The sequence below is a fragment of the Vigna umbellata genome, chromosome 5 (assembly GCF_029865625.1).
Source record: "Vigna umbellata cultivar VRB3 chromosome 5, Vumbellata_1.0, whole genome shotgun sequence".
Lineage (NCBI taxonomy): Eukaryota > Viridiplantae > Streptophyta > Magnoliopsida > Fabales > Fabaceae > Vigna > Vigna umbellata.
Window position 1 is genome coordinate 65,746,353 of NC_142169.1, and position 13,622 is coordinate 65,759,974.

The 13,622-nt window shown below is 28.9% G+C and overlaps 1 protein-coding gene across 4 annotated transcripts; it reads right to left on the minus strand.

Moving 5' to 3' along the window:
• Nucleotides 1–978: 978 nt before the first annotated feature.
• Nucleotides 979–10,428, minus strand: LOC124832266 (beta-amyrin synthase-like). Of its 4 annotated transcripts, none has more exons than XR_007028337.2 (19): nucleotides 10,270–10,427; nucleotides 9,945–10,175; nucleotides 9,637–9,822; nucleotides 9,407–9,496; nucleotides 9,039–9,236; nucleotides 8,870–8,954; nucleotides 8,576–8,742; nucleotides 8,266–8,454; nucleotides 8,054–8,167; nucleotides 7,832–7,951; nucleotides 7,090–7,212; nucleotides 6,884–6,982; nucleotides 6,645–6,701; nucleotides 6,187–6,555; nucleotides 5,473–5,553; nucleotides 5,298–5,381; nucleotides 4,998–5,186; nucleotides 4,862–4,897; nucleotides 4,535–4,727 (listed from the first exon to the last, which is right to left on the minus strand). XR_007028337.2 is itself a non-coding variant. In XM_088115944.1 (17 exons), exons 2-17 carry the CDS (start codon nucleotides 10,143–10,145, stop codon nucleotides 1,087–1,089), a joined length of 2,301 nt encoding a protein of 766 aa, XP_087972070.1. In that variant the 5' UTR covers nucleotides 10,146–10,175; nucleotides 10,270–10,428; the 3' UTR covers nucleotides 979–1,086. The 4 variants fall into 4 exon arrangements, 1 of the variants encoding a protein (XP_087972070.1); XR_015786788.1 differs by having other exon boundaries at nucleotides 4,855–4,897; XR_015786787.1 differs by having other exon boundaries at nucleotides 9,945–10,168; nucleotides 10,270–10,358.
• Between the last annotated feature and the right edge of the window lie 3,194 nt (nucleotides 10,429–13,622).

A 13,622-nucleotide genomic window follows, 5' to 3' on the forward strand; every position in this document is an offset into this window, starting at 1 on the left:
CCGTCCTTATCATTGCAATGATCATCTGTGTGGATGTGAGCAGAAGGAGACGCGCTACTAGAAGAGGCGCTGGAAGAAGAGAACTTGGTAGATGTAGAGGTGAAAACCGAACAGTAGGATGTTCGGCTAATATTTTGGTTATTGGGTAAGGTGGTCGTTATATCACCTTTTCTTTTCTTTTGTATGACCGTTCGGTGTTGGTTTTGTAAACCGTTCGGTCAAATTTCGCTTATCTTGTACAGTTAAGATTGTAATTATAGTTAAGGCCGTTCGGCCGTAACCGTATGTTCTTTTAAATGTTAAGACTGATATGAGTTATTATTAATCGTAAATATTCTATTATATGGTTTATTGCTATATTTTTGGAATGTCACAATATTCCTCTTAAAAACTGACGTTTAAATTAACAAGAAAATTTTAAAATAAAACTTTATTTTATTTTTTATTTTATAAAAATAAATTTGATTTACTCAAATAAAATTAGATGTTATAAAATTGGATGTTGACACATCTGTTAATCAAATCACATAAAACATCTATCTTTCTAATACATAATTTCATATATTTTAAATATTTTTCATTTATGTTCAATTATTTTACATAATCCCTTATCATCAACCATACCATGTTTATTTAATTCCATTTCTCAATAAATATATAATAAAATGGTTTATTTAGATTCTTCAAATCATATATTATTGTAGAGAGGAATGTTGCATACATCCTACATCTTCATCCTCACAACATTGCCATCAATTTCTTGTAAATCTGCATTGAGATACGGTCAAATCTTATTAATACACTTTCTACATAACAATAAACCAGTTTAGAAATCTTGTGTATAATTTTCATTGTGTTGACCATTTTATGTATAAGTTTCATAAACGTACTTCTTACCAAAGATAATGAGATCAAAGACTCGCATAAGATTCATCTAAAAATAAAACATCACATCAGTAACATGTCTCGTCTTATTGTTTCAGAATTTGAAAATTATAAAAAATAGAAATAAAGTTATTAAAGTTGATCACCAACTTTTATTTTATTTGTAGGATATTTGTATGGTATGGCATTGTCTTACTGATTTTAAGACTTCTCAAGTTTCGAAGTAGTCCAAGACACTAAAACTTTGTTACGGTATTCACTTAAAGCCCATATCGAAAAATAACTTCTATAGAGTGGATAATGAAGCAAACAACTACTCTTGTATGCTCCCACAGTCTCCTGCAACAATGCAACAATTAAGTCACACAAAAAATTACATAATACATAAATTAGTCATAATTCAAAGGATAGAGATTTGAGAGGTACTTGTTGGGGCCAATCACCATCTTCAAGCTGAGAATTAATGAGTAACTTTGCAGCACGATGAAGAGGTGTTGGATCTCTCTCGGCCTACCATGACACATTCAGAAAAGGAATATCAACAAATACTTTAAATAATATAATAAACTATAGACGTTGAAATCCAGCAGATGCACATGAAGAAAATACCTGTCCGGCGTGAATTAAAGCCATTAGAGCCCAAGCTGTTTGACTAACATGTGATCGATGTCCTTCAAGAGGGACGTATGTCTTCATTTCACATTGCCGTTAATTAATATTTTTCATTTATATCACAGCTAATGGAAATTGTAATAATATTTAATGATTTAATTACATACCTTCATATGACATGAAAGATAACTTTCTCCCCAACCACCATCCTCGTTCTGTATTGAGAGTAGAAATCTGACAGCTTTACGAATGGTGGCGCAGTTAGTGTAAGTCTTTCCAGCAGCAGCTAAACCTCCGAGTGCGAACCAAGAACTGTAGGTGAAACAAACTGCCCAGATCCCAACCCAAGTTCCATTTGGTGATTGTTCATCTTCAATGTACTTAGCTGCTTTCACAATTAACCTCTCTATCTCTTCCCTTCTATGATTTGGATATAGCTTTTTAAACAATACTAAAGCCTGAATTGTTGATCCAGTACACTCAATATACTCGTGCTCAACCACTATGTCAGCAAGAAATTCCGCCGGATTTAGATTCTACAAATTAATTAAAAAATAATAATAATAATGAAATCAATATCAAGAAACAAATTTATACACAATGTAGAAATCAACTATTCAAACTTACTTCCAACCACTTCTGACCTAATGCAGCCTCCCATGCTGCCAAACCTCCATTTTTGCTCTGCAGTAATCAAATTTGTAAAGAGATCATATACAAGCAATTTAAATGTGTGGAAACTTCAATGAGGGAAAAATATTAAAACAAATTAAAGAAAAAATGTGCACAATTTTAGCACTACAAGGATCTGTGATGTAAAAAAAGATTAAGACGACAGACCATTGATTATCAAATTAATCATATAAAATTTAAAAGTGTACTCCCACAAATCTTTATAGTACTATACCTGAAGGGACAACAGAAAATTGACCGCGTCATATAACCGTTCAGGTTCTAATTTTTGTCCAACAATCTCTTCTGGCAACATTGATAAAAGTAAACAACACTGAAACAATAACGATTGGTTAGTTAGAACCACGAAACCTATACTTGTTGTTATTCCTGAAATTTTTTTAACAAATTAAAATGTTTGTAACCTATGCAGTTAAATACCTTGAGACATTCTGCAGTGCCGTCAGAAAGTTGTAATCCGTTGTCTCTGTCAGCCAAGGTCCATGCCCCTTTAGAAATGTGATGAAACCTACTCTTGAAATCTCCTGGACGATTTTCTACTACCTATAATATTAACGTATCAATTCATTGTTGCGTAATAAAGCCAATCAATTATGAATTTATTCAACATTAATTTATTTTCTCCTACCTTTATTTTATCTTTAAAATCAATTCTTATTTAAGTATATGGTTTCTTGTTTGTTATACATTGTAATTTTATGCATGGTATACTCACCTGAGATTTCTTGATAAAATCATGTGCTTTTTCAAGAGTTGGACCAAGTTCATCAATTAGACCCGTAGCGAGAAAAGCTTGAACGGCGAAACCAGCATCCCATGTTTGCGTATTAATTGCCTACATTATTTAGACAATTGGTTTAATTAAGTTATCATCTTCATGATTATCTTAATATTAGTGACTATAAATAAGGTGATATTAATTGAGTTGTATTTATATACCGGAACACACATTCCATCTTCTGAAAGTCATATATTACCTGAGAAGTTTATGTTGTATCTTGGAGAGTTTGCGCAATATATCGCGGATAAGTCTTTAAAAATAGTGATCTACATGCCTCAGAAAGTCTTTTGTATGTGATCTTTATTCTATTATTGTCAGCTTCTACAACAATTATTTCTGAGTTCTTCATATTATTTTGGAGAGTAGGGTTGAAGTTAACAATCCAATAGTCCAATATTCAGTAAATTTTCTAAGAGTAATAACTAAAAGTAAACATTATTTTATATAATAAAATTAAGCAACAAATAAAATGTTAAAGAAAATAAAAATAATTCAGATATTTTTTTAATGTTTTTATATGTAAAATTAGAATCGTGTAAAAATAATAAAAATTATTTTAACAAAACGAAAATAGTTCTATAGATAGAACAAAAATTAAATAAAAAAATAAATCAGATGATTTTTTATATTACCCACCTAGACAGATTTATTTACCATCATTATCATTGGTCATGATTCGAAGATAGAGTGAAAATGGAAAACGGAATCGACGGAGATGGTGGGTTCGATTTGTGAGGATAATGACAGGTCTGAAGACGAGGGAGATGAAGATATACTGTTTCTGTTTGATGGTGGGAAGATCATTCTGTAAAAGTGCTGTGGAGAACGAATGATGATGGAGATATGAAGGTGAAGATGGTAAAAGTGAAACGTGCTTGTGTGTGATCTGATGATGATGAAAAATGGACTCAGTGAATGGCAATGGCAAAAAGGATGAAAACGTGTCCCAGGCCTCATATTTGTGCAATTACAAATAACAGAAAGTGAAAAACTGAGTGGACAGAATTTTGTTAGGGGTGCAAAGAGAAATTGTGGCTGTGGGAACATGAAAAACGAATGGAAATATAATAAAAAAATGTGTTGGGCTTCAAAAAGGTTTAAACAGAAAAAATTGGGTCTGGATGGTAACAAGTGAATTGGGTCCGATAAAAATTAGATACAAGGGAATAAATGAAAGCTTTGCCTTTCTGTTTTATTTTCTGAAAATTTAGACCAAATAAATTAGTCCAGGTTTGGTTTTTATTTTTTTTTCTTTCTCCTTTTTTTTTCTCTTCTTTTCCTCTAGCTCATCATTTTTTTTTCACTTTTTCTAATAAATATTTTAGCTTATTTAAAACGAAATATTATCCGCATTTTTTTTATTTTATCTATTTTTTTTATACCTTTCTTAGATTTAATTGAACATTTATTTTTTATTTCTTAGAAATAAATTTTATTTACTGTGATAAAATTCAATGTTGAGACATTTGTTAATCAAACCACAAAAAACACCTATTTTTCTAATATATAATTTCATATATTTTAAACATTTTTCATTTATGTTCAATTATTTTACACAATCACTCATCATCCAACCATACCATGTTGTTTATTTCATTCCATTTCTCTATGTCAATTACACAATGCAATGGTTATAAACTGGTTTATTTATATTCTCCAAATCATATATTGTTGTAGAGAGGAATGTTGCATACACCCCAGAGCTTCATCCTCACAACATTGCCATCCATTTCTTGTAAAACTAGATTTCCACCATCTGCAATGAGATACGGTCAAATCTTATTAATACACTTTCTACATAACAATAAACCAGTCTAGAAATCTTAGTGTATAATTTTCAGTGAGTTGACATTTTTATGTATAAGTTTCAGTATGAAACGTACTTCTTACCTGAGATAATCATATCAAAGACTCCATAAGATTCATCTAAAAATGAAATATCACATTAGTAGCATGTCTCGTTTTATTGTTTCAGAATTTGCAAATTATAAAAATAGAAATAAAGTTATTAAAGTTGATCACCAACTTTGATTTTATTTGTAGGATATTTGTATGGTATGGCATTGTCTTTCTCATCTTACGACTTCTCAAGTTTAGGAGTAGTCGAAGGCACTAAAACTTTGTTACGGTAGTCACTCAAAGCCCATAATGAAAAATAATTTCTATACAATGAGTAATGAAGCAAGCAACTACCCTTGTACGCCCCCACGGCCTCCTGCCACAATTAAGTCACACAAAACATTAAACAATTTTGGTGAAATTATATTACATAATACATAAAATAGTCATAGTCATAATTCAAAGCATAGAGATTTTTGAGAGGTACTTGTGGGGGCCAATCGCCATCTTCTAATTGAGAATTAATGAGTAACTTTGCAGCACGATGAAGAGGTGTTGGATCTCTCTCAGCCTAAATGACACATTCAGAAAAGAAATATCAACAATTACTTTAAATAATATAATAAACCATAGACTTTAAAATCCAGCAGATGCACCAATACCTGTCCGGCATGAATTAAAGCCATTAGAACCCAAGCTGTTTGACATACATTTGATCGATTCCCTTCAAGAGGTGCGTACGTCTACCATGTATATATACATTCATTAACATGTAATAAATTAATAACGTATAATGGATAATGAATATTTTAGTAACTGCTTATGACATTACTTATAGTGACAAGTATCCATTAAGCCGTTAAATATAAAAATAATAATTTATTATTGTATCCCTTTAGTCCTCCCAACCTAATCAAAATTAAGTTTTCCGCTTCTTATTCAAACAAGTCATTTAGAAAAAATAGTTGTTTTCCTTCCTTCTCATAATGTTTCATTTGAAAAATCCCACACTCGTTCACCTCATTGGAGTCGACAATCTCACCACTATCACCAGCGCTGAACTCCTCTCTTCTTATATGAGGGTTTAAAATAATAAAGTTTAAAATAAGATTATAACAATTAACTATAAGAAAACAAAAATCCTATGATTGAGGAAGTATAATGCTAAAGATAACTTTGAAAATGAAGGTTCAAAAAATAAAAAAATAAATAAAGAAGCAGCTAAAGATAATGCAAAAGATAAATATTTTGACATCATTGTAAATACAAATTAGTTAAAAACTAATTTAATTATTTTACTACATTTATTAATATGCATAAGTATTAACATTTAAGCTAAAAGAAATTTAAAAAAAAAATACCATTTAATTACATACCTTCATATGACATGAGAGATAACTTTCTCCCCAACCACCATCCTCGTTCTGTTTTGAGAGTAGAAATTTGACAGCTTTACGAATGGCGGCGCAGTTAGTGTAAGTCTTTCCGGCAGCAGCTAAACCTCCAAGTGCGAAACAGGAACAGTATGTGAAACAAACTCCCCAGATCCCAATCCAAGTTCCATTTGGTGATTGTTCATCTTCAATGTACTTAGCCGCTTTCACAATCAACCTCTCTATCTCTTCCCTTCTATGATTTGGATATAGTTTTTTGAACAATACTAAAGCTTGAATTGTTGATCCAGTACACTCAATATACTCGTGCTCAACCACTATGTCAGCAAGAAATTCCGCCGGATTCAAATTCTACAAATTAATTAAAAAAATAATAATAATGAAATCAATATCAGAAAACAAATATATAAACATTGTAGAAATCAACAATTCAAACTTACTTCCAACCACTTTTGACCTAACGCTGGTTCCCACACTGTCAAACCTCCATTTTTGCTCTGCAATCCGAATGAGTGGAAACTTCAATGAGAGAAAAATTTTAAAAATAACAGAAAAAATGCGAATAATTTTAACACTACGAGATGTCTGAAGTAGACAAAGATTAAGTCAACATACCATTGATTACCAAATTAATCATATAAAATTTAAAAGTGTGCTCCCACAAATCTTATAGTACTACCTGAAGGGACAACAGAAAATTGACCGTGTCATATAACCGTTCAGGTTCCAATTTTTCTCCAACAATCTCTTCTGGCAACATCGATAAAAGTAAACAACACTGAAAAATGAATGATTGGTTAGTTAGAACCACGAAACATATACTTGTTGTTATTCCTGACATTTTTTAACAAATTAAAATGTTTGTAACTAAGCAGCTAAAAATACCTTGAGACATTCTGCAGTGCCATCAGAAAGTTGTAATCCGTGGTCTCTGTCAGCAAGGGTCCATGCTCCTTTAGAAAAGTGATGAAAGCTACTCTTAAAATCTCCTGGACGATTTTCTACTACCTATAATATAAAAATATCAATTTATTATCGCCTAATAAAACTAATCAATTATGAATTTATTCAACATCAATTTATTTTCTACTAACTTTATTTTTTCTTTAAAATCAATTCTTATTTAAGTATATGGTTTCTTCGATATTTTTCCAGTATTTTTATTACATAATATGTTGATTTAGTTTCGATAAATTATATAGTATTTTTTTAAACTAGCCGATGTGTAATATTTTAATAAACTATATTTATAGTTACGTTAATACATGAAACTATCAAGATTAGCATGTCAATTATACTAATTCAAAAATAGCATAATAAATAACTCGCAGAACCAAAATAAATTATTTATTAAATGAGATATGAAAATTTTGGACACTGGAAAAACGTATTTAATTCAATGTATAAGTTTATTAACTAAATAATCGTCAAGTAATTAGTTAATTTTTTGAAAAGTAATTAGTTACCGGACTTCATTATTTAATTACTTCAGTAATTCTGTAAATGAGCACTATCCGTCCAAAATAATCTGTTTGATGACTTATATATTTTGTAGAAGTTAGTTCACGCAATAAGAGTTCTTTTATTTATGGACGAAGCAAATAATTTAACTTAATGATATATTCACCTGAGATTTCTTGATAAAATCATGTGCTTTTTCAAGAGTTGGACCAAGTTCATCAATTAGACCCGTAGCGAGAAAAGCTTGAACGGCGAAACCAGCATCCCATGTTTGCGTGTTAAGTCCCTACATTATTTAGACAATTGGTTTAATTAAGTTATCATCTTCATGATTATCTTAATATTAGTGATTATAAATAAGGTGATATTAACCGAGTTGTATGTATACCTGTACACACATTCCATCTTCTGAAAGCCACAAATAATCTGGGACTCTTGCAAGATGCTTCTTAAAGGAATCTCCATTTGGATCGTGTACCCAAGAAGCAAGCAAAGAGCAAGACTACGAAACACAAACACGAAGCGAACGAAAACTAAAAATTAAAATTGGTGCATAGTATGAATAATAAAGATGTTTTTGAAATTATGATGATTAATTACCTTGTTGATACAGCCACCATGTATGTATCGAGTATTTTCATCTTCGTAGTGAATACCTTTAATTGCCACATCAAGTGCCTTTTCTCTGATCTTATTGAAAGGCCAGCGACTGAGAAGTGGCTCAGTCAAAAAATAAGCACTGTCCCATATTAAATCTTGTATCCAGTGATGCGGATAATACAGATCTTCCTGTCACCCAAACATTATCTTCATGTATTTTTTTTTTCTTAATTTTGAAATCATTTTTTTTCTTTAATTAATTAGTGTGCTTTTTACAAGTTAATCAAAAGAATTATAAAAGTTTAATTACCTTTGCACATTTGTGTCGAGCTTTTTTCCAAGTATTTTCATCGTAAGGTTCAGTAAAGAGTTCTTCTCTCAAATCCGTGATTAATGGAGTGACTGGACACACGAATCTTTTCCCATATATATATGACATGGGCATGTAGACATGTCGACAATAATACCACATTTTAGCTGCATTATTTAATTAAGGTGAAATTAAGATACAATAATACTGAATTTAATGATGAACTATTGTGTATATATTGAATTAACTAGTCATATTACTTAAATAGTGAAAAAATAAAATTAATTATTTAACCAGGATGCATGGGGAGAAAAGTAGGAAGTATCCAAAATTCAGGAGGCATTGGATTGCATCCACTCCAATCAACAATACCAAGTACCTGCATCAATAATATTATTTAAATTACTCACAAACTTACATTTGTTTATTTTGTGTGTTTTAAATCATATGAAAGCATGCATACCGAAAGCCAAAATTTCCCCCACGAAGGCATAAGTGTTATGGTACCATGATCATGAATCCACTGTCTGGCTTTAGCGCAAGCGTTGTTATGACCTCCGTTGGGTCCTTCTCCAAGAATTCTCATAGTTACGTAATTGAGAGCGGTACAATACATGGTGCTTGGACCTTCTATGTGTAATCCCCACCCTCCATCTTCGTTCTTCAAATGGTTACCAATAAGAACAAACTTTCAAATTTCACGACAGCTATATATAATTTAAAGATATAATAATTTCAACAAATGGAAAAGAAAAGGTGAAAAATAGCATGTTTGTTTTTCTTTCTTCAACAAGAAGTTCAGTTTGGTGTATTGAAGTTGAACAAGTGTACCTGATGATTATACAAGTAACGGAGAATTTCTTTACGATGTTCTTTTGAAATTACAGTATCAAGATGTCCTGTACTGTAGATGGAGATGATCTGCAATGTTTGACGCAAATAGAAATGTAATATTAAGTATAATATAATAGATTTGTTTTTGATAATTTTTTTATAGATAAACTCTAATTCATTAGAAGTGATAGTGAAGAACGAAGGTATTCAAGTATTGTTAAACTTACCATTACAGGAACAAAGAAGTTAGAACCCCCGAGTTGAGCAGGCCAATGGCCATCACTAGTTTGCAGTGCAGAAAGGTAGTGAGAAGCCCTCTTTATGGTCAGAGTAGCCTTCTCCCATGTAATTTCCTCATCATCTTCTATCTTCACTTTGCTTATTGTTTGTTTGAATTCTTTTTCCCTCAAAATCTGCACAAAAATTTAACATATATTTATATTATATATTTCATTGATACTTTCATTTTTGAATTAATTAATTATTAATGCATCTGAAGAATGAGGTTTTGTTGAGGATAAGAAAGAAGAAGTACCTGAAATCGCCAAAGTCGATCGGCACATGCCTTTTGCTCAAAGCGATTTTGATAGAAATGTTGACGAGCTGCTTCAACCTGTGCTCGTTCTTCATCAGTTCCTGCTTCAGAATCATACTCCCATATTTGCCTTCCTAAAAAGTTGTTTGTGCTGAATATGTAAGGACTCTTCCCTCCATCTGCTATCTTCAATCTCCACATTTTCTCAATAACCTTAGTTGCTCCTGCACCCTAAGATATACTTTAAATCAGTTAATATAACGGCAAATTATTAGTTCTTCACTCTAAATGTGATTTAAATACGACAAAGGGAGGAAGAAAGAACCTGATGAAGGATAAATCCTTAATTCTTCACTCTAAATGTCTTGAAGCTATAACAAATTGATTCAGGACTATCCCTTTACATTACATATATATATATATAAATGGGATGGGTGACCCCTACTTATTCAGATTTTAAATAGCAAGAAAGAACCTACTGCAAATTATAAAAAATAGATTATATATTATTTTATAAATTTGGTCTCTTTATTATCTTTACGAAAATAATTTTTTGAATTAATGTTAAATTTAAATATAACAAACGTAAAAAATCACATAATTTCAAAACTGGAATACTAAATTCTTCAATTTAAAAATGTAAAAACAATAAAAATGAAAAAGAAGAATACAGTAGCATATATAATTTTTCCATTTTTTATTACACCACCATTGTTACTACAAAGACGTGTATTTCTGTATATATTTTTTAAATTAAATATGTTTTTGTTTAAGTTGAAATTAGTTGTTGTTCCAAACTATATGATTTTGTTTTCTCCTCACCATTTTTACATTTTTTTAATGAACACCAACTCTTCAATCGGATTTGGCTTCAATACTTATTTCTCATTTTATTTTTCTTCATTTTGCTCTCTTGACTTGTCGACATCTTCTTTTTCTTATTGGAATAACACCTTACTTTTCTTTTCCAACCTCAATCAATATATAAGATAAAATTCATCTCTTTATTTCATCTTCTTCTAGATCCAATAATTCTATCTTTAATTAAGATACTAGAAGAGAGAAATTAGAGATTTGTAAACGATTTCTCCTTATAAAGATGGAGATAAAAAAAATTCTTTATAGTTTCATTCCAAAGAAGTCTTTGAGATCCTCATGTTTTCAAAACAATTTATTTCATTTTAAAAAATTAAAAATATTCATAGAGATAACATGTGTGACATATGTATAAACAATGTATGTCACAATAAAATGTCGTCTGCGGTTGAGTGAAAGGAATTAAATATATTGTTTTCTAAAATAAACACTACAAGAAAAATTAATATAAATAATTTGTTAATAAAATAAAATTATCCACAATTTATTGATAGTCAAAATTTGTAGATAAAAATATTGTTGGTAAATTTCACCAATAGAATCTTAATTTTGTTAGTAACTATCAACTTTTTTGTTAGTAAACTCATTAGTAATTATCAAGAGATTATTTTGTCAATAAATGCATTGATAATTATGGACGAAAATCAATAAATTTGTCAACAGTTATTTGTCAGTAAAATCCATCAATAAATATCACGATTTGATTTATCTTTTTTTCCGTTATTCTTTCTCGTTTTTATTTTATTTTTACCAATCTAGAAGAATAAACATATTCCAAACAAAATATCTTCAATCCAATTGAATCCTTCATTACAAACTTTGATAATATTATGGTGAAAAAATGATTAAGGTTCATGCTAAACAATACAAACTACGTCTCCAGGTAGTGATAAACGTTGACTTTAACCAGACTTAGAAAGGACAACGGTGACGGTGATAATTCTTGGACGCATAGTTGCCTAAAAGAGAAAGAATAGAAGTATTTTTCCCTCTCTAAACATGGAAGAGAAGAAGAAGAAGATTGAGTGAAATAATGAATATATTTTTCTTTTTTGAATAATATTTTTTAAAATTAAAATATTTATTTTATTGATTATATCTTTTAAGTATTTATTTATTTAAATTTAACTATTTTTTATTTGGTAGTCCTTTAAAACTAAAATATTTACTTATAATAAAATATACTTATGAAATAAATAAAAATTATTTATAAAAAAATTACATTTATTTTTATAATTATTTATAAAAATATAATATTTATTAATATACATACAATCAGTTTTATTCTTATTCTTGTAAAACTATTTTATTAATTAATTTAACTTTTTAAATTTTATAATCATTATGAGATAAAAGTGGACAAACATGTATTCCACTAATAATAATAATAATATAAATACCAGTTTCTTTGTGCAATATTAATATTGATTAAAATATCTTCAAAATAGTATTTTTATAGTTCAATAATTCTGAAACAAAAGGTTACTGTTTATATATGAATCATTAAAGTCAAATTATGTTAGTTGAAGGGTATTAAGCCAGACAATGATTACACGTATACCAAATATAAAGGCCAACGGTTTCTAGTTGGTAGCTAGACAGTTTGGTTTCATTTAATTGAAAAATTAAATTGAGAAATGAACATTTGACACCTAAGATGAAATATTTGTAAATGATGTATACAAAATTTAATATTAATAAAACAAAAATTGTAATGAACTTAATTATTAACAAATTAAAAAACAATAATTATATAATATTTTATTTTAATCTCTCCCTTTACACAACAGAAATAGAAGAAAAAAATGGGTATATATATTTTATATTATGTCATAGATGTAAAGTAATTATCTATATAATTTATTTTTTCACTTATTATGGACTATATTTTCTTCTAATTATATTTTTTTATTTATAAAATTTGAATTTGATAACTTTCTCAAGATTCATTTTAGTATTTCCTATGTTGTGAAAAGTGAATTTTGTTTTTATTGTACTGATTTAGGACAGATTTATTAATTTGAAGGGTTTTAGATTAGCAATAAATGAATAAAAATTTAATTGAAAATTTTTGTTTTTATAATATATATTTGATTTGTTTTGATTTTTATATTTATTTTTAATTCAATTAAAATTTATTTTTTGTAAAAAGATTTAATATTATATTTGATGAAATCAATATTAATATTGTTTGAAATTTCAGGTGTAAAAAATTTAGATATATTACATATATAAAATCTGAATCATCTTTTTATTATGAAACCTTTTTATGTTGACATGTGACATATTATAAGTACAAAATTATTCTATTTTTATATATGCTAAATCTAAATTTTAATATACAAAAAATTCAAATTTTAACATGTGAAAATTTTAAATTGCATTTGTGTTAATTTAGTGGAAGGACCACATTTAATCTTTTTTACAAAAATAAGAATTTAATATAAATTTTTAAAAAAAGTTAAATTAAGTAAAAAAAATATAATATGAAAACAAATTAAATATTAAATATAGAAATTAAATTAGTAATTAAGTCTAAAATAGTTTGTAATTCCAAAGTAAAATTAATCCCTAAAACATTAAAATCCAAATGGTTAAGTTGATTGGTTGTTAAGAAAGTGAAGGTGAATAACACTGTGGAGACTGAACATTCATGTTCGAGAAAAGAACAACCATAATTATAATCCAGAAAAGGTTGAAATTAGCTTTGGACAGTGAAATGAAAAAAAAAAAACAACCACAAGAGGCCATCCACCTTCCTTTATGAACTCCCAAGTCTTAATTCTTTAATACCTAATACAT